At 47.9% G+C, this 22300-nt stretch overlaps 1 protein-coding gene across 1 annotated transcript in view; it reads right to left on the reverse strand.

Moving 5' to 3' along the window:
- The window catches only part of ARHGAP35 (Rho GTPase activating protein 35), a 79402-nt gene that overhangs the window by 13167 nt on the left and 43935 nt on the right, over positions 1-22300 (reverse strand). Inside the window, exons 3-4 of the mRNA XM_028477727.2 lie at positions 2649-2726; positions 846-977 (exon numbers count right to left, since the gene is read on the reverse strand). Coding sequence (XP_028333528.1) covers positions 846-977; positions 2649-2726 — 210 coding nt within the window. The remainder of the gene's footprint in view (positions 1-845; positions 978-2648; positions 2727-22300) is intronic.

Consider the following 22300-nt stretch of genomic DNA (forward strand, 5'->3'; position numbering starts at 1 on the left):
CACCCCGTGGGGGGCTTGGAGAGGTCAGCCCGCCCCCCCCCCCCCGCCCCCGAGCACTACACGAAGTCCAGGAAAGGCTGCCCAGTGGGAAGGTTCCCACATGGTGGGCAAATGCCTCCGGAGAGAGACGAGCCAGGGCAGAAACAGCCCTCGGGGCAGGCAGGATGGGGTGCAAGGTGACCCTTAAAACCAGAGATGCTAACTTGCTGCAGCCTCAAGTGATCATCTGGTCAGGGCCATCGGAGCTGTCCCCTTCCCTCAAGAGGATGGCTTCCTCAGAGGCTATCTGGCCCTGCACCACACGTTCATTTCCTTCTAAGAGAGCTGGGAGAAGAGGGGTGAGCGAGAGGAGGGCAAAGGAAAGTAATACACCTACCACTTACCAGGCCTGTGACACAGCCTTGCCTCCAGACCTCTCCTAATCTCATGTAATAAATACGAGCAGGGATGGTAACAGGGCGACCAAGGGCCAGGGAAGGTCACGCTGGCCACGCACACACTGTGAGCAAGCAACGGAGCAGAGACTTGCCCCGAGTCCAACATCAAACCCAGGCTCTGAGCTCACGGAGCTCTGGGGCCACCTGCAACTTTCTTGACAGAACCCTCAGAGAAGCACCTCTGGTCAACCAAGGCAGGGGCCTAATGTGTCAGCCCCTTCGGTGCCACCTTGCTAGTTCCCTTTCCTTATGTCCTTCACATCTCAGTTCCAAGAGTCAAAGTGTCAGCTCTCTGAGGGCAGGACCCATTCTTACGGTGCTGCACCCCCTCCCTCAATCTGCCCAACACAGAGTCCGCCTGGGGCGCTGCCAGGGGCCCACAAGCTACGCACGGTGGCCACTACTCACTGTGTGCCTCCACCAGATCAATCTGCATGTTGTATGGGACCAGGGGGTCTGGCAGTTCTGAGAAAAAGCTCTTCATGGCCCCTGCCACAGTGTTCACTGTAAAGTCCTTCTCTGCCAAATCCAGGTTGTGATCTGAAAGGAAGTTGGGAGAGTGAGGCCAGATCAATCTAAGCTGGGCAGAAGCAAGGAACACTCAGCGCTGGGGATAAGCAGAGAAACGAGGACCCAGGGATGCTGCCCAGGGCAGGCCTGGAGCCTGGGCAGGGACTCAGGATCATCACAGACTGGACAGAAGGTGGCATCCCTGGGTGCTGCTAAAAAAAAAAAAAAAAAAAAAAAAAAAAAAAAAAAAAAAAAAAAAAAAGAAAAGAAAGTTCTGAGATTCACAGACAGAGGCTGACACCCAACCTTCCAAGGTCAGCCTTTGAGTAGAGGAGCTGCACCCCCCATTCTGTGCCATCCAACTCCCCTTGTTTGGCCTGGATGTGCTGCTACCTTTTCCTTATACCCTCGCACTCAGGGAAAACAGGAGGAGGCTTTCCCAAAAGGCCAGCTCCCTTTTCCTGGAAGGTTACAAAAATGGCACCAACAGCCTGGACTGCCATCTCCGTCCCTGCTCCTTGTGGTAATCGGGCAACAAGGCTCATTTTCCCCTTGCTGGTCCCTTCCAGCTTATGATACCTCTGACCTCTGTCTCTAATTTTTCTTTACACGCTCTATTGCATTTCTGATCGTAACAAATCATCTACTGATAGATATCAGCTGTTTCTATCTGGGGGTTGTATGTAACCCATGTTACAGATTCTGGCATATAATCAAGTGTATACCCAAGGGTGGCTTTACCCTCATTTTGACCTCATGCTTCCTATCCTGCAAGACTAACACACATTTTCCTTCTCTCCTGGGTCACCTTCTCCTGCTGCCATCCAGCAGAGGCTGACGGTGGTGTTAACGAAGCGCTACGGGCCCCTGGGTGCTGGTGGGGGTGGTGGTGCCTGCTCCCAGTGCACACTGGTTAGCTGCTTGGTCCTGCAGGCCCGCACAGGCTGCCTGGCTTGGTCTCCTGAGGCCCAGTCACATGCTAAGTTGGACCCTACTTTGATCCCCAGCTTACTTTCCTCTTTGGTCAGTGACATCTGTGAATTTTTACTGCTTTGGCTCATTTGCTTCTGGCATTGGTGGGTGTTCAGTTCTAAGAGTTAGAGTTTGGCTGTTGGGTTAGGGTGAAATAGATTTGGCCATCTGGCTCTAGGCCTCTCAGACCTGATCTAGCTTAGGAGACAGAAGTCCCTGCCAAGAGCCAGTCTAACTCATGGGAGTTCAGCTCTGGGAGTCTGGGGCCCAAGGCTCAGCTCATCACAAAATGCTCCCTTGCTTTGTTTCTCTCCTGCAGGGACTCTGTGAGGTGGGTACTCATGGTTGAGGGTACGCCTATGGCCCTGGCAAAAGAGGACTGTCATCTCAACCCAGCTTTTACATCATATGCCTGAGATTAACGCCTGCACAGCCCAGTCCAAGGGAAGCAAGGCCCTTTCCTGTTGAACGAGGCACGTGCCGCGGCGAGCTGGAACAGTGTCTTTGGATGGTGAGGTGTGGGAGCAGCCCGGCTGAAGCAGGTCTGGCGGGGATGACACTTCTGTTTGCTGACAGGGGCCAAAACACTTTCTCCTTCTCAGTCACCCAGCCAGCACCTCTTGGCTTTGGGGCTGTGTGACAGGAGCACCCCCGAGGGGCTCCACTGGCAGTTCGGCTGTTGCGTCTGCCCTGACTGGCCTCCGGTGCTCAGCCGGGCTGTGGCCTTACCTTGGTCAAACTGTCTTTGCAGACTCTCCATCTCTGACTTGTTCCCGCTGACCCGGTAGATGCCTTCAGTGCTCAATCCTGAGAAGAAACAAGCAGGTGTCTTAGGAGCAGGAAGTGGAGAGCAGAGAATGAGGAGGACTGCACTTGAGGAAAGGGGAGAGTCCATGAGGCACCCACTGGGAGAGAGGAACAGGGCTAAAGCACTCTTGACTTACCTAGATGCTTCAACCCACTTTTGCCCATTTTCTTTTTCACTTAAAAATGTACAAGTCTTTGTTTTTTGTAAAAATTAAAATGATACAGAAGCACATCAGACAGAAAGATATCTTTCGTCCACATTTTGATGTACACTCTGGAATTTTAATTTTTTTTAACAAAATGGAGAGAATACTGTTTTAACCCACCCATTTCATTTACAAAGTATGTTGTGAACCTAAATCATTAACTGTTTTTTTACAACATGATTTTAAAGACATCAAAATATACAGTAACTTAAAAACAATCTACTGTTAATCATTTAGGCTTTTCCAAGTTTTCACTGTTAGGAATAACCCACAATTATGTTTTTTCAGTACGCGGGCCTCTCACTGTTGTGGCCTCTCCCGTTGCGGAGCACAGGCTCCGGACGCGCAGGCTCAGCGGCCATGGCTCACGGGCCCAGCCGCTCCGCGGTATGTGGGATCGTCCCGGACCGGGGCACGAACCCGTGTCCCCTGCATCGGCAGGCGGACTCTCAACCACTGCGCCACCAGGGAAGCCCCACAATTATGTTTTTTGATAGCTAGTTAAGTTTAAAAGATTCTTGGCAGTGTGTATTTCTTACTTTGTGAATTTCCTATTCATGTTCTCGTTCATTTTCCTATAGGAGTGGTTCTTCTCATTTTGTACTTGACTATTAAGGAACTATGTTAATGTTATATATCTTTACATTTTTTCCCTTTTGTTATCTGTCTTCTAATTTTGTGTACTGAATTTTTTGGAAGTACATAATTCAAAAATTTTAGGTTTTCAAGACCCATCAATTTCTTTACGATGTCTTCATTTGTTTTTATGGTTAGAGAGGATTTTCCTTTTCCTAGATCAGATATTCTCTATTTCTTCTATTTCTTCCTTCTTGTTCTTTTACAACTTTTTTTTTTTTTTACGTTTAACCCTGCGATTCTTTTGGAACTTACTTGGTGTACAGTGTTAGGTAAGGAAAAAAGCAATGCTAAAATTCAATTAAATAATAACATGGGAGGATATAAAGAACCAAGTGAGAGAATGACTCCCCCTCCACCCTTCACCCCCCACCCCTTGGCACAGGAAGTACTGTGCAGCTTGCAGTGGACTCCAAGCACTGTCTCTCAACTTGGTTCTCCTTCTCTCCAGGAAGGGAAGTCCACTGTTGTGCCCCTAAGACCATGGGTCTAAAGGACAATGACGTCACTGTGAAAACCAAGATGGGATCTCATGGCCAAACCAATCTTGGTTCCCTTCTGAAGATCATGGTTTTGAGCAACTCTGACCAGCTGAAGGGGCACTGAGGAAGCACCCTGGAGCCACCACTGAACACCAGAAGGCAGTGCGGACAGTGGAGAGAGGACTAGGCCCTGAAGTCCATTAGGAGGCTCTTGAGAGCCAAGTGTCTCAACGTCAGTTATCACCGTAATTGACGCCTGTGGAGAGGCACCCATCAGGCGAGATAAAAGCAGTCTGCCTGTTTCTGGAGCCCCAGATCGGTGGCAGGTGAGCTGTGAAGAACATCAAAGCAGAAGTCATCAATTCCCTAGCCTAAAAGCTGTTAACTGCACATGGGCCCTTTCACCTCAGAGAAACGGGGGTTAACGGACCACCAGCCTCAAGGACACCCTGCTGTGCAATGCCTAGCTACAAAGGAGCTGCGCCATCACTGTACTCCGCACAAGAACTATCCAAACCTGAGGCCCTGGACACACCCCAGCCCGGTGGTGACCTTCCCACTGCCCTCCCCTTTGGAGTTAGTATTTCCTGCATGGTCACCACGTAGTGCACTGGGCTACATACTTTCCCACATCCACCACTCATTCATTGGATGAATGATGATGCCATCGAATCCTCAACCCCTTATGGTGGGGCTACTGGATGGAGAGAGAATAAAGGTGAGAAAAGGGAGATTCAGAAAGGTGAAGTCCTCACCCTGAACTGCACAGCTGGTAAGAGGCAGAGTGGTCTCAGTCCAGGGCCTCTGCTACTCTTCTGCCTCCACACTGTTCCAGAAGATGCCTGACATTCACCCACCATCAGGCTGGGGTCCAGACCACAGTCTCCCCCCCACCAATCCCCTCAAAGAAACGCCACACCTGAGTGAAACCCACCGGCCCTCAGTATTCTGGGTGGCCCATTTTGAGATGGTCCACCCCCTCTATCGCTGTCAACCTCCAGAAGTTAGAGGTCAGGATGGCCCCTGTTCACCAGCCCTAGTTAGTAATTTTACAACGGTCTCTTTCCTCAGTGGCTTTTCTAAACTATTCTCAGACATATTTAAACTTTCTACCTATTTCACATCTCGGGTAACACGTCACATGCTTACACGTGAAATCACCCACGTTTTGACAAGCCCTGGGTATGTGTCAACAGATTCAAATCTTCACCCCCTAGGTTTAAAAAAATCACTACACTTTTCTCTTTACCTGAGTATCAGCCCTCGCTAACACAAAGAAAACAATGGTACAAACGGCAGGAGCTTAAAAAGTCCTCCATGAAGTAGCGATGTCCACAGTTCCTGAGCCCCAGGGTGGAGAGGCACTCTGAACGGGAGAAGATCCTGACAGCCTCAGGCCATTCGTCGTCTTCTGGCAACCCTGACCTTCAGCACCGACAGAGGAGTCCTCTGCACTGTCTCCTAATGACCACCTGCCCCGGTATCACAGGGCAGAAAACAAACTGCAAATTAGCTATCGGGAAATTATCAGAGGTGCGGGCCTGCTGAAACCTCACTAGATGGATGATCACAAAAATGGAAGCATTTGAAAGCGCAAGGCCGGCTCCATAGCATCAAAAATTCATCATCAACTTAGTATTTCCTGTAATCTGGACACGTGTTCATATTACGAAATCCCACTTTAAAATAGCAATTCTGCCACTGCTCTACACAACAACACGGCATAATTTAGGAAAGGTATCATCTGCTTGGCCAGTACAATTTTTCACAACTATTAATTAGACATCAATTAAATAAAAACAAAAATCTTAGAGCAGACTGCAAACTGCAGGCTGCTCGTGAAACAGAGAGCTAGCAACACAGGTGAGAACTAGGATGCCTCACAGAGCAAAGGCTGCTTGGCAAGGAGCCCAAGACCGGAGCAGGGAAAGGGCTGGGGGTCTGGAGCAGGCCCCTAGGCAGAGATGCTGGATTCCAAGGGGTGTGCATCCTGGGACCCACAGACCCACACAGAAGCACTCAGGGGCTGACTCTGGCTCACACCTGCCAGCAGAAAGCAGTACCCTCTAGCCACAAGATCTGTTCCATGGCTAGAGGTCCCACTGAGAAAGCTTCAATCTTAAACTATGAGGCATCTCTACAAACCAGAAATCTCCAAAGACCCATTACCATAGCAGAATCTCAGCGATAGGTCTTTTTTTTTTTTTTTTTTTTTTTTTAACAGAGCCCTACTGATTTCTTTGGGAATCTTTTAATCTTTGGGAACAGAACAAGAGAAACAAGTTAACATGTGGGAATAGAACAAGAGACAGTTCAGAATAGCCAAGGCTGCTAACTTCAAAAATCTAAACAATTTCTAGGTAGAACAGTCTTGTTCCAATGGCTCTAGAGAACAGAGCTACGACTAGAATGGGAATGACAGGAAGGCAAATATTCTCTCAAGATATAAAATAATAATAGCTACAGCTGTCACTCATTATAAAGGGCCAGAGCTTCTGAACTCCCTTCTTACTGGACAGCCATCTGTCTGGGACGCTGTTTAAAAAGATTAATACCTGGTCTAAGAAGACAGCTAATAACACCAGTAAGAAACCATTTATTGAACGCTTACTATGTGTGAGGCACACAGTGCTAAGTCCTTACCGTGCATTTTTTTTTTTTTTTTTTTTTGTGGTATGCGGGCCTCCCTCTGCTGCGGCCTCTCCCGTTGCGGAGCACAGGCTCCGGACGCGCAGGCCCAGCGGCCATGGCTCACGGGCCCAGCCGCTCCGCGGCACGTGGGATCCTCCCAGACCGGGGCACGAACCCGGTTCCCCTGCATCGGCAGGCGGACGCGCAACCACTGCGCCACCAGGGAAGCCCCTTACCGTGCATTTTTACATCAGTTCTCACCATAGCTCCTTCAGAGATTATTACTAACCTCATTTTACAGATGGGAATGCAGAGGCTAAGAGGTAAAGTAACATGCATGAGATCAGAGAGCTAGTGAATTGCAATCTGAACCCCATCTGCTTCCAGAGCCTGTGTTCTTCAACTACTGCGTTTTTTTTGTTTTTTTTTTTACTACTGCGTTTTAAATCACCAGTTTTCAAACTTGAGCACGCAGCAGGATCACCTGGAGGGCTGGTTATAATATAGGTTACAGGGCTGCACCTGTAGGGTTTCTGATTCTGTTGGTTGGGAGTGGGCCCCCAAAATCTGCATTTCCAACACATTCCCAGGTGACGCTGACGCGGCTGGTCCAGGAACCACACTGTGAGACCAGCCACCACTCTAGAAGATGGTCCAGGCCTCTAAGGTCCCTCTGCCTCTTAAAATCTATGATTCAATAAAATTGGGGGGCAATACACAAGGAAAAATAAATACCAGATACTTCAGGAACAAAGCATCTCCAAAAAGTATTAAAACTGGTGCTTTTTATTTGTTAGCAAGCCTCTACACATTATTTAAACCACGGCCATGTGTGATTTTTCAAAAGGACGTTAAAAAAGAGAAAAGCAAAGAGGCCTTTATTTTTTCTTTCAGTAAATATTTACTGGGCTTCCCTGGTGGCGCAGTGGTTAAGAATCCACCTGCCAAGGCAGGGGACACGGGTTCGAGCCCTGGTCCGGGAAGATCCCACATACCGCGGAGCAACTAAGCCCGTGCGCCACAACTACTGAGCCTGCGCTCTAGAGCCCACGAGCCACAGCTACTGAAGCCGGCGCTCCGCAGCAAGAGAAGCCACCTCAGTGAGAAGCCCGCGCACCGCAACGAAGAGCAGCCCCCGCTCGCCGCGACTAGAGAAAGCCCGTGTGCAGCAACAAAGACCTAACGCAGCCAAAAATAAAAATAAATACAATAAAATAAATAAATTTAAAAAAAATTTACTGAGCACCCAACATGGCAGATAAGATCCTTCACAGAGCTTTCAGCTGTGGTCTTCCTCAAAACTATTTTGGTGACAGAAGGCTAGATGACCCAGCAATGCCAGCCACGAGGCGTTCCCTGTGGGCTAAGAACTGGCATATTTTACCCTTGACTTCCCCATCACAGCGGCCAAGAGATGCCTGTGGCACTTGCCACACCAGGGGCACCAGGAGAATGGACAGGTGACCTGCAGGAGCTTGGAAACCGAGAGGAGAACCACCTTCTGCTCTGGTACATGTCTGATTTTCTGAAACGTCCAAAAAAGTTTTTATTCCTGGATCCCAAGCACCACTTCTCGGCACCGGCATTCTTGGCCTGAAGCCCTTCCGTAGTCTGCCCCGGCCAGGCTTCGGCCCTGCTCGGTCACACCAGGACTCAGTTCCTCCTAAGTTTCCTTTCTAGCAACAAATCAATACTTCCTCCAAGACAAACTCTGACTTGTTTATTTTTCACTTTCTATATTTAGATATAAAACTCAGCACTTTAGTCCTTAAAAATTTTTTTTAATTGGTGCCGCCAGTGCTGTAAAACGCCCCACGCCAGACAGGCTTTAACTACTGAACTACTTTTGTCAACTTTTAAGGAAATGCATCTAATAGACCCTTCTCCTTTTTTTTCCTGTATCCCAGAGGTAAGTCTCAGGCAGGTTAAGTTTCAAGGCCAGAGGGGTGCTGAGAACTCTGGGAGAAAAGGAAACCCCGTCGAGCATAAAGTCCAAATTGTCTTGAAGGGGACCGACCTCTCTGGGTCAAATGCCAACGTGTCACTGCAGTCTGTGTCCTCCTGAGGGTCACACTGCAGCACCCCCACCCACAACGGAATGTGAAAGGGCTGGGGTGTGGCTGAGCCTTTAGCGTGGAGTCACAAGCCACTTACTGGCTGTTAAGATCTTGGGCAATCGCGCTTCCTTTCCTTTTCTGCACAACACAGAACAGTCCCCACCGTACACCCTGGTGGGGCGCACTGAACGAGGTCTTAGCACAGGGCTAAGGGAGCAGCTATTATCCTAACGATCTAAGTGGAAAGCAAGCTGGCAAGTGGAGGAGCACCTGAATTTTGCTGTCAGGGAGATCAGGGTTCGGATCCTGACTCTAACTTCTGCACATCTGACTCTACAGTGGATTAACCCCCACCTTCTTAGACTACTGCAAGGAACAAATGAGATAACCTACGTAAAGCCCACAGCATAATGCCTTCCCCCTGCCCTTTCTCTACATTTTAACAAGCTTCAACAGCAGCGCCTCCCTGTAGGCATGGCCTGCTCTGAGGGCTCGGCCAAAACAGGCCAGTTGGCAGAAAAATATTGAAAACACACACGGGCTTTGACGCCGGAGTAACCTCAGTTTTGATCCTGGCTCTGTCCTACAGCTGCCGGGCGACTCAGGACAAATCCCTCCACCTCTCAAAGCCTTGGTTCCTCATCAAATACGGGGTTGTTTATCAATGACTATCAAGATGTTGTGAATACTGAGATTACACATAGGAAAGCAAGTAATACAAATGGCTGGCACCCTGAAGTAATAAAGATAATAATAAAACAATAATAATAACAGTTAACTTTTGCTGAGGGCTTACTATGTGCCAGGCACTTTCCTAAGCTCTGCACTAGAATTATCATAGTGAATCCACCCAATAATTCCTTGAGGTAAATATTATTATTTTTATTCCCACTTTACAGAGAGCAAATAGAGGCTCAGAGAGGCTAAGCCCAAGGCCACAGAGCTGTGTGTGTACATGGTGGGGGGAGCAGGCTGTGAACTGGCTCACTCGAGTCTCTGTCTTGGATGACTGTGCACTTATTTTTATTTATTTTTTCACATCTTTATTGGAGTATAATGGCTTTACAATGGCGTGTTAGTTTCTGCTGTACAACAAAGTGAATCAGCTATACATATACATATGTCCCCATATCCCCTCCCTCTTGAGCCTCTCTCCCACCTTGACTGTGCATTTAAACACCATGCTACTCCCTCCAATGTTAATTCCCTGTTCCCTTATCCTTTAAATACTACATGTAGGCTTTATCCTATAAATGCCAGATTCATTACGGGTTAGAAGGATTTTCCATTCCTCCCTTGTTTACTTATACGCATTCATCTCTTCATTCACACCCCACTCAGTGTTCTCATCTCTCAGTTGGAGGATAAGCAGGGAGAGCCAGAGAAAAAATGCTGCCTCCTCTCTCGACAGACAGCAGCCAATGGACAGTGTCCGTGCTTTATTCCTATGATGAAGTTCTACTATTGATAACATTAAAGAATACCCACTAGATCCCCCTGTTGCCTTCCTGTTTTGGATGTGCTTGGAATGATTTTCTGGCTCTTCTATTACTTGGAACACTAGGGTCACTCTGGCCCCTCCAGTGCCCCTTTGTTAGCTGTCTTCCCTTGGTAATTCCCTCGCCAATCAAGATCTGTTTCTGGCAATGCCAGACCTCCTTTCACCCCATGACAGAATGCCACTAGCACTCTATTATGACTGCCTGACCGGGTGTCAGCCCCACAACTAGGCATTGTGGCTTTATAAATTTCCAACGCCATTGCATGTACACACAGCCACGTCATAGACCTCAAGGCTGAGGAGGAAGGGAGAGAAGAGCTCTGAAAGGGAAGAGATGAAAATATCACACCAAGTCTGGGGCATCATATGGCTCTAGCATCTGGCTGATCCTTTATAAGCTACCCATGTATTTACTGTCATTAACTGTGAAAGAGGGCTTCTGGACCCTGCTCTGAGCCAAATGAGGGGCTCTGTTTTTTTCCTGACTTTCAAGGAAACGCAAAGCCCAATATATGTGTTTAAGAAAACCGCTATGACAAAGTGAACCTTAGGCCAGCCCAGAGTTAATACTGCTCTTTCTGGGCAGCACGGGATGGGGGGGAGAGGAGTGTGACCTATAACTGAGGTGAGCAGACTGTGCTCTGCAAAGCAGCAACGAATGTTCAAAGCCAAGAGCAGCTGGGAGACCCTACTGCCAAGAATGTGAGCGTCCTTCGGGCTCCAAGTGTGACTTCGCCAGCACACTCAAGCCCAGTGGCACGGGGGTGATGGCAGTGTGGCTCGGAGGCGAGCTAGTGCCACTGCAATTGGGGGGGGGGTCCTCACTGACTAAACAAAGAGCCACCAACAAAGAAACAGTCAAACTAACACACAGGTACAATACACACCCCCCCATGCATACAATGCCAACTTCCCTTCCACAGCAGGCCCCCAAGTAAAGCCCCTTGAGGTCATAGGCAGATTCCTCTCAAGCATTAATGAGGGCGGAGGTCAACTTCTTTCCGGCTCCTCATTCCCAATGAACCACGAAAGGTTCTGTGATGTCACCAATCACAGCCCAGTGTCCCTCCTTTTCTGGCCTCTCTTTCCTCACTGAGAAAGTACACTTCATAGGCTGTTAACACTCTGGCATTAAATCTGATCGTGGTCCCCACCAGCCTACAGTCTGTACTCTGCATCTAGGACACAATACAAAGTTGTCCACATGTGGCCTGGGTGGCCTGCATCACCAGCTGCCCTGCTGCCCTCCCCCAACCCACTTCACTCCAATCACGCTGGCCTTTCAGAGTCTCGAAGCATGAGCCCCTCCTGCCTCCGAGCCTTCCTACAGGTTGTTCCTTCTACTTCTACCTCCACCTTTTTGGCTGGCTAAACATTGCTCCCTCAGAGGTCTCCACTGATCCCCAGATCTAAATTAAGTCAGTTATGATAATAAAAACTGCTTACATTTATGCAATCCTCTTACTTTGGGCCAGGCACAGTGATAAGCGTTTTACGTGCATGAGCTCCGAAACCCTTACGACAGCCCTATGAGCTGTATACTACCATCAGGACTGTTCCCATACAGACTCCAAAGCCTGTGTCTAACCACCGCACTACACTACCCCCATACTTTCTCTCTACAGCACTGGGCAAAACCTGAAAGTTACTGTACAGCTGTGTGATTATTCGCTGCATGCTGGTCCCCCAAGGAGAGAACAGGCATGTTTTCCGATTACTGTTCTGTGTACTTGGATTTGGCACAGTAACTCGTGCCTGGAGAAGGCATTCAGTAACTATCCACAGAAAGGAGGGAAGGAGGAACACATGCCTGAAAATAAAAGTGCAGTTTCTCTGGCTGAAGAGAGGAAGGAAGCGGACTGAAGTAGTTTGCTCTCAACCACCCTCCTGCCTCAAGGCATACAGGCAGACCTTCCAGCCCACAGAATATGGGAGAGAGAAAGCCTCAGGCCTGGCCAGCACAGAAAAGGTGCTTCATACACAAGCGCACCCAGCTCCTACCTTCCTTTATGGACTGGTTTCCCTGACTCCGCTACTTCCTAGAGAAGTCATGGGGACTGAGTGAATTCCTGATCTCACCAGGGCAAGCCATCTGCTGTTCTACGTGTGGTCTCTAGATCTGGCCTGCTCACTTTTCCAGAGCAGGGCAACGGCTTCGCTTTGCCTGGGATCCCCCACAAGAGGGTTGCACCCTTTCCCAGAAGCTGGACAGAAACACACACACACACACACACACACACACACGCACACGCACACGCACGCGCACGCACACGCACACACGCACATGCGCACGCCCCCTATGAGAGGGAGAGGGAGGGAGACAGCGAGGGCCCTCAGTCGAGAGCGGGTGCCGGTCCCCAGGGCTGCTGTGACAGGACAGCCTGCTGCACTGCCTGTCGGGGAAAAAACAGTCTCATCTCCTCTCCACTGGCGAAGGGCAGAGCGGCCTGTCCACCAAAGCTCACTGCTGTGGAGAGGGAAAGTGCAACAGGAACAGCCAGGCAAGGCAGGCCTGTCGGAACTGTCTTGGGGATTTGCGCTTCCACCCAGATGATTTCTGTCTTGGATGGAAGGGCGGGATTATTCTGTGAAACAGGCTTTACTTCGCTTTGGCTGCTGGGCTCTCCAGGCAGCTTGCCAGGGCATGCTGTTCCGATCAGGGCACTGGGTCCCAAGGAAATCCGCTAGCACTGCCGAGTCACAAGCTACATGAACGCTGCTTATCTGAAAGAGCCCAAAGTGGAGCTGACTGCCTGCTTTTATGGCAAGAAGGCATTTTTGGAATGCAAATGACTTGTGTTTAACTTATAAGCAAGCAGAATACAGGAGGGTGGTGAGAAATGGGCACATGGGAAGTAGTCAAAAAATGTGGAGAAAGCTTTGTTTTAAAACGATTTGGATAACGAGAAAGCAACTAGCTAACCTAGAATTATAGGAGGAGGGGGAGATTAAGTAACACAGAACCCCCATAAAATCATAGCATATGAAACCACATACCTCATATTTTAGCACTTTACCATCAATTCAAAGCAGCATAAATACGGCAGTTACTCACATAAAGCCCGTTGGTATATGTGAGCTGTAACTAACTGCACCTATTAAACTATTATAGTGATAGATGGGGGTATCTCTACTGAAATTAGCTGCCTTTTCTGAAAGACAGAATTACAGAGATCTAGGCTGACTGCAGGGAAATAACTGACTAGATTTAACAGCTCTAGTCCCACCAATTCTCTTCCATGATAACTGTAGAAAGTGGCTATGATAAATGTAGATGGAAATGTGGAGGGTTTTTCTAGGGCAGTCCCAAGTGGGAAGGAACTTGGTAAAGTTCTGAATCGGTTCAGTCTGATGCTACAAAGCTCACAGCTTCACCAGCCTGAAGCACAGAAGAAAGGGCTGGAATGTGGGTCCTTTCCATTCTGAAGGCTGTGAGTGGCCTCTGCCCAAAGAACTCCAGGATTTGTTCCCTCTCTTATGAAAAGGGATTCGCGATACTTTGAGATGAACGCTTAAGTCACGGGAGAGTAGCTGAGAGAGCAGGTAGGGCGCTCTAGGAAGCAAAGCCCTGCGGGAGCACAGCACCCCCACCCCCATGACCAGAGGCCCAGGGCTGGGCCCTTCCTGCTGCTCCTTCCCAGCCTCAGAGGTCACGGGCCACTTCAGCCCTAGATGCCCACAGGGGCTGAGGAAGCCCATGGCAAGGTTGTAAACGCAGGAACCCTGTAGGGAGGGCAGGGACAGTGTGGTATTAAGGAAATATATAGTTGGTCTTTGTCCCTAGTTCCTGGTACAGAGCTCCTAAAACCCTCAGGAATTTCCTGAGTGATAGGAGTGTCTTTTGTTATTCATAACAAGCCCCTTGTTACCCCATACCTGAGTTTATGATAATGAGGTGGACTCTTGGGGTGCGGGGGGCGGGGGAGAGGCTAGATAGCTTCAGGATGGGGGCTAGTCACCAGAAAGACCCAGCCTTGATGAAAGAGTAGAACTTTCAGCCCCACCCCCACCTCCAGGGAGGGTAGAGGGGCTGGAGATTGAACTCGGCCACCAACGGTCAATGATTAATCAATCACGCCTATTTAATGGAACCTTTATATAAAAACCCTAAACAACAGGGTTCAGAGAGCTTCCAGGTTGGTGAACACATCGAGGGTGGCGTGCCCAGAGAGGGCATGGAAACTCTGTGTCCCTTACCCCATACTTTGCCCTAGGCATCTCTTCCATTTGGCGTTCCGGAGTTCTATCCTTTATAGTAAACCGTAATAGTAAGACAGTTGAACCCTGAGCACCGTAGGGGTTAGGGGTGCTAACCCCTAACACAGTTGAAAATCCGCCCATAACTTAAAGTCGATGCTCTGTATCTGCGGTTCTTCCGTATCGGTGGTCCAGCATCCACAGATTCAACCAACCGCAGACTGGGGAGTACGGCTGTACTTACTATTTTTTTTTTTTTTTTTTTTTTTGCGGTACGTGGGCCTCTCACTGTCGCGGCCTCTCCCGCTGCGGAGCACAGGCTCCGGACGCGCAGGCTCAGCGGCCATGGCTCACGGGCCCAGCCGCTCCGCGGCACGTGGGATCCTCCCCGACCGGGGCACGAACCCGTGTCCCCTGCATCGGCAGGCGGACTCCCAACCACTGTGCCACCAGGGAAGCCCTGTACTTACTATTGAAAAAGATTTGAGTATAAGTGGACCCACGCAGTTCAAACTGTGTTGTTCAAGGATCAACTGCATAGCATTTTCCTGAGTTCTGTCAGTTGTTCTAATAAATTATCGAACCTGGGGGTAGGTTGTGGGAACCCCCGACTTTCTGGCCAAGTCAGACAGGGTGTGCACAGCCTGGGGCCTTGCAGCTGGCGTGGTGAAGTGAGGGCGGTTCTGTGGGGTTGAGCCCTAAACCTGTAGAGCCTGATGATGACTCTGGGCAGTTAGTGCCAGAACTGGGTGGCAGGACACCTGGCTGGTGTCGGAGAATTGACGTGGTATTGGAAAAGACCCCACACAGTCGGTGTCAGGAGGCAGAACCACCCTCCCATGCGGTGAGAGAGGTGGGTACCGGTGTAGGACACCGGAGTCCCCCATCAGCTGCCCGTTTCCGCTGCTCCATTAGTTGGAGGGGCCCAACGGATCTGTCTTCTTTGGGCTTCAAATTACCCCAGGGAAGGGAGGCGATGTGGCCAAAAGGGTAATAATGGCTCTGGGTTAGAGTCCCAGCTCCAATCTCCATCTTTCTGAATCCCCTTTTCCTTTTCAGAAAATTGGAAATTACACCCTTCTCAGAAGACTGCTATGAGAAAGAATGGGATGAGACTCATGGAAACACTCAGCACTGGGCCTGGCAACGTGAGGTCCTAATTGGCACTTGGCGCGTGTTCTCTCTTAATATGCACAACTACCCTTGCAAGGAAGCCAAGGAAACACAGACTCAGAGAAGGTAAGCAACGTACTGAGGGTCACGCCTGCCTCGCTGCCCACAGGTGCCGTAGAAGGCTCTGTGCCGCATGCTAGGGCTAAATAAAGAGCATTTCCCAATTAGATTAAGCAGCCTGGGAGTTCACCAACAGCTGTAGGAAATCAGCTCGAGAAAGAGTCTGGCCTTTTGTCCTGCTGTCTCCCATCAGGGCAACACTGTAATTTGCTCTCAGTTAGTTATAAAGCTGAAATATATGCATATTACTTATTCCGAACACTTAGCAGCCATTTTCCATTTACTAGTTTGGTGGGGGTTTTTGGAAGGCAGTTCCAGGAAAGACTGGGTCGGTGTTTTCTGAGGAATGGTTTACCACACATCAAAGTGCTCACTGACGCTGGGCGTCTGTTTCTCGCGGTCACTGTGAACACACAAGGGAGACAGATGTGTGCCGAGCCATCTCTCTGTGGGGAGGGATAAAACCGAGGGAGTTATTAAACTCCAGCACCCAGGAGGGCTGTCTATTTTCAATCTGTAATATGGAGGTGAGATACTGAAAATAAAGCCAGGAGCTAATGTTACCACATTAAAAGTTTTATTAGCTGCTATTACTGCTGTTTGTCATGAGTATATGGGATCAGTGACTCTCTATTTTGGAAAGGATCCAATGGGAGGGGATGGGCACACAGTAAAACTGGAGGTGGACTATTACCAATTTGGGCCACCAAGTTGCATGGAATCACTGGGAAGCTAGGAGGCCTCCTGTCTTGGAGAGCTGGGAAGAGAAAGCTATTCGATCTAGTCTCAATCACTTCAATGCTACTCATCCTTCAAGTCCTAACAAATCTATCTCCCAGCCCTCACTGATCTCTCTTTTGCCAGCTCTAAGAGGTTTAGGGTCAAATCTTTTAATCTTTATTGGATCATAAACTCCTTGAGGACAAAGGTGTGCCATCATCCCGGCTTGCTCTGGATCATATGGTAGGTATTCCACCAACACCTGGCTGCACAGTAGTCTTGAACCTTTTGGGAGGAGGAGACTCCTCTTACTTTGATAACCTAACGAAGGCTGCAGGTTCTGGTGCATCCACATTGTGCACACACACACACACACACACACACACACACACACACACACACACACACACACACACACACACACACACATACAGTCTCACCAACAGCTGTGGGAAATCAGGGGTTCACAGGCCTCCAGAAGCCTATCCATAGTCCCTAGGTTATGCGCCCCTAAGTAAAAACAAACCCACACAGTTCTTCAGGTCACAGTTTCCAGGGGTTTGAGAATCTGTTTTTCCCCAATTTCCCTGCTCTAACCGTACTAGGTCCCTTAAACAACAAATATTTACGTAAACTCCAAAGATAGCTCTTGTGGCAGCAGCACCCTACAGCATTCAAAGGGAAACAAAATTTTATGCAATCAATTTAAGAGCCTGGGCAGGGAAAAAGAGAAGCAAAAAAAGCAAAAGTGTCGACAGACTTGCCAAGAAGAGATCTTTAAGTGATCAATCCTCAAGAATTCATCTTGCATCTAGTGACTGTTTCCTTATCTGCCTTAATCTAACTAATTTAGTACATCGGACAAAAAAAAAATCACTTATTCCTTCAATAAATACCCAAGTGCCTACTGCACGTCAGGTGCTGTGCCAGGTGATGGCAAAGAAGAGACAGTCTCTGCTCCTGAGTTCCTTAGTGTAGCAGCGTTGCAGGAAACAAAGCAGCAAAGTGACAAAGACAATGAATGCAGAGTGGTGACAACAGGGCTGCATACCAGTAGTAGACAGCCTACTGGTTCTGCCAGTAGTGACACCTTCCCTTGCCTTGGGCAGGTGGGAGGGTGGGTATTCAGGGAAGGGTTCCTGACAATGGAGATAAACGCAGAAGCCAAATCCAACCCAAGAACACTTGTAGCACAGAGATCTGACAATGGCACAAGGAGATCTTTTTCAGAGGGCAAGGAGAGAAAACGGATTGCTTCTTTGAGGCTGACAACACCCCACAGACAACAATTCATTCAACTGTTACTGAGACAGTCAAGCTCTCTGTCTTTACGTCCTTGAAGGAAGAGTGTTCGCTAACCGTCTGCCCACTGCTGCTCAGATCAGCCTGGATGTAAATGTTCACTTAGAGTCACGGAGACTCCAACGCTGTCTCCGCCCAGCCTCTGCTTGCTCCCGGTAGCTGAACAATAGCTCGAGCAGTCCCAGGGTGCATCAGGCAGAAGAGAAATCACCAGGTAATGAGGAATCTTTGTCAGAGCAGGTCTCTGCTCTAAGGACCTCTGAATTGATACAGGCTGCAGTGGACTGAAAAATTTAAAGTGCCAAATCCCCTGGGGTAAAACATCTATCCACCTATCCTCCATTTACTATTATCATCATAATTATTGTAACAGCTTTTTTTCTTTTTTTTTTTGGCTGTGCTGTGTGGCTTGCAGGATCTTAGTTCCCTGACTAGGGATCGAAGCCGGGCCACAGCAGTGAAAGCGCCGAGTCTTAACCACTGGACCGCCAGGGAATTCCCTTATTTTTGAACTCTAAACTCTAAAGTGATTTATAGACAACTCTCCCAACTCAGAAAAGGTGCACCTGAATCTTCATGGCCAGCCGCACCCTCGGGACACCAAGTCTCCCATTAGCCCTGGCAGCCTGATTCACCCGCTTTCTCTCCCCCTGCTCTGCTGACTTGCAGCTCCCTTCCTTCCGAGCCCCCCTATTTAAGTACCCTACCTCGAAAGTTACACGTTCCCTGGACTGTTAGCAATACACCCTCTACCCCTCACACTAAGAACACAGGGAAATTAGTTCTCACTCAGATGTTGCAACCTTGCTCAAGACCTTAGTATTATATGCATCTTTTTACTTCTCCCTTTCTTTAGATACAGTTCCACGTTTCCACTGAATGGCACTTTTGAGGAAAGAGGTCTTCTGAATGCCTCTACACCATTCCTTCGTTCATAATCATTTATTAGAGCCCTGTGTCTTGGTTTGGAGGATACAATGATGAAGACCCAGTCCCTTCCCTCAAGGAACTTAGGATCCGTCGAGGAAGGAAGACGATCAGAGTGCAGAGTGTAAGTGTGCACAGAGCACTGCACAGAGCACTGCAGAGCACAGGAGGCTGGGCACTGGCTCAGAGGGCAGGCCAGAGAAGGACGCCAGGAGGGGACTCTTGAAAGGGAACGGCAAGTAAAGGTACCGCGGGTGAGAAATATCACAAAAGCTTAAGAAGCGGCATGCCGCTCTAATCTGTGCGGCTGAAGTTTATCATCATGGGTGAAAATGGCAAGAGGTGAGGCTAGATGATGGACAGGGGCCAGTTTTGCTGGCAACAGCATTAAACTTTATCCTGGAGGTAATGGAGAGCCACTGAAGAATTTTAAACGTGGGAAGGTGATGTGATCTCATTTATTTTACGAAGATATTTGCAGCAGTGTGGCTAAAGACGGAACGGACATGAGACCAGAAGGAGAAAGACCAATTACCAAGAGGCTATGATCATAAACCAGGAAGAGAGTGAGATTAATTGCAGTGACAGGGGCCAGATTCAAGACCCACTCAAGTGGTAAAAACAACAGCATCGATCGATTAGGTTGACTGATATGGGAAGGTAACAAGGGAGTGCCCTCTGAGAGCTTCAGCGAATTCTCTCAGATAAAAACCTTCAAATCCTACCTTCCCACTGATGATAACAAGGGTTGATAAGCTTTCTCAAGAGCACCAAAATCCTTTTTCCAAGTAAAATCTTAAACTGAACTTTAAGGGTGAAGGACCCAGAATCCTAGTGGCCTGCGTTCCCCATTTCCACACAGAAAACCTTCCTTAGAATCCTAGGGATCCGAGACAGACAATCTGAAAACCCTTGTCCAAGTCTAAATGCCAGAACCTGACATTCAAAGGATTCTAGGGCAACATAGCTATGTGGTCAACAGCACCTCTCACCTCTACATCTGAATCTTGTTCAGTCCACCTTCCCTACCTAGAAGATTCTTCTCCATCCTTTCTTTGTTACAGAATCCAACTTATCTTTCAGGCCAAGCCCCCAGCCAAGTACCAAGCCAGCTCAAGGGATTTCCTTCCTTCCCTGACTTCCACCTAACGTTTCAGCCTCACGGACTTGAGGCAAACTCACTGCCGTGAACTATTAACTATTAATTTCCTCTTCCATGTAGCTCTCTTTCCAATGGGACCTGGCCTTAGGCTCAGGATCTCCTCAGCATTGAAACCGCCTTGTACTCAATAGGCCCAGATATTTACAGATTGACAAACTAATTCATTACACTTAACCGACCTCATCAACCTTAGAAAGTAAACACAAACAACTGCAGGGCTTCCCTGGTGGCGCAGTGGTTGAGAATCTGCCTGCCAATGCAGGGGACAAGGGTTCGAGCACTGGTCCGGGAAGATCCCACATGCCGCGGAGCAACTGGGCCCGTGAGCCACAATTACTGAGCCTGCGCGTCCGGAACCTGTGCGCCACAACAAGAGAGGCCCGCACGCGGCGATGAAGAGTGACCCCCGCTTGCCACAACTAGAGAAAGCCCTCGCACAGAAACGAAGACCCACACAGCCATATGAATAAATTAAAAAAAAAAAAAAAAACTGCAATGACTATGAGAAAAATGAAGAGGAAAAAAAATACACAGAGACATCATGACCTTGAAATGAAAGACCATACACTACACAAAGATGTTGAACTGCATTTTACACATAAACCAAATAAAAATCTCAATGGCATGAGGACTTCCCTGGTGGCGCAGTGGATAGGACTCCGCGCTCCCAATGCCGGGGGCCCGGGTCCGATCCCTGGTCAGGGAACTAGATCCCACGTGCATGCCACGACTAAGAGTTCGCATGCCACAACTATGACCTGGCACAACCAAATAAATAAATAAATATTTAAAAAAAAAATCTCAATGGAATGGTTAAATGCGCTAAAGAAAATAATTCAAAAAGTCACATTAAGATACTTTGTAAAAAAGAAAAAAATAGCAAAACTATCTTTGAAAGACCCCATAAAAAATATCACACAGAGGCAGGCTGGAAGGTTACCCTGTAGACCTCGGTGGCTGCTGGGCATATAAGCTAGGCAATGGGGCTGTAGAAAAAGGGAAGCTTTGCCGCCAACTACTTCCTTTACTAACTTGGTCTTGACTATAATCTTCACTAGACTGAGAGCCCTGCTAGGGAAATATGAACTGTCTTATTCATCATTGAACCTCCAGCACCTAAGGGGAACTGGCATATGACAGGTTTTTAATTACTCTTTTAGGATAGTGTGAGGCTATAGAATGTTCTGGTAAAGAGTTGAAAATGATTAATTCTACCAGTTATTAGAACACATTATAAAATAAGAATTCACGAACCATGATTCTGGTATAAAAACAAGAGAGTGAAACCTGTAAAACAAACATCTTAGAAAAGACCAAATTTTTAGGATTTAATGGTTGATAAAGTAATTGTCACAAGACACAGGGGATGATACAAAAGGTAGTACTATGATAACTGAATAAAAATTTAGATCCATGCTTCATATTTGGACAGGCTACCAAAGACTTATCAAGACTATACATTTCTGCAAGTTTTTGAGACTTTTATAGTCTCACCCTGGGTTCATGTTGGCTTATGCCTATTCTATCTTTTCAAAGAATTCACATATTGATCTTAAAACCCAGGTAAAATCTTCTTCCACTAAGCTCCAACAAACCACATCAACTCTTCTGCTGAACTGAAACTGCCCTGACAAGCAAAGACCTACCCTAAATCCAGAGGGTCAGCTGAGTCAGTGAGAAATTGAAAATAATTTTGTCACACAGTTTTTCAATGGAGGTTGACCTATGGTATAAAGGAAGACAAAGAAAGATGCTACCTGCTCAAGTTTGCAAAATAAATTAGCAATTGAATTTTCTATTTATAGTAATCACATCTCTGATGATATGACACATGGTGGTATTTGGGCAACAGGGTATCACAGCAATAAATCATTACTGAAAGCATACTACCTGGGTGACACTACACTAGGGATATAAAAATCACCAACACTGTCATATCCTTTCAGGAGGTGACAATTTAGGGAGACAAGGTAAAGATGTGAAAAGTGTAATCAAATTAAAGATAATAAAAGATAAGCTATAAGGTAGAACATGTGACTGCTAAGCAGAGTACACAGACAATATTGGCACAGAAGCCCAGAAGAGGGAGGGCGAGGTCAATAGAAGTAAGGATGGCCAATCAGTGAGAAGGCATAATTCAAGCTGGATCTCTGATAACAAATTGATTTGCTGAGGCCAGAGTGGAAGAAGGAAGCAGAGGGTGAAGGGAAACTAAAGGGCAGAAAGTAGTGAGGTGGGGTAGGGGCTTGGAGTGAAGTCCAACATGAGAAATTTCTACTGAGAGGGCCCACTTACAGAAGGCCCCGTCCGGTTCAAAATAAGGACTCACCAATTTGGTGTCTGTTCAATATCATATCTGGAATGTCTTCCCCCAGCATTGTATTTACCAGTGCCCCTTTAGAATAGATCAGTAACTACCTTTAACATTTCCTCCATGTGTCAGGGATGTTTAAGATTTAAGAGGTGGCCATTCTGGACTTTACATACTTACCTAAATTTGCATAAATCAATCTCGTGGTA

The sequence above is a fragment of the Physeter macrocephalus genome, chromosome 17 (assembly GCF_002837175.3).
Source record: "Physeter macrocephalus isolate SW-GA chromosome 17, ASM283717v5, whole genome shotgun sequence".
Taxonomy (NCBI): domain Eukaryota; kingdom Metazoa; phylum Chordata; class Mammalia; order Artiodactyla; family Physeteridae; genus Physeter; species Physeter macrocephalus.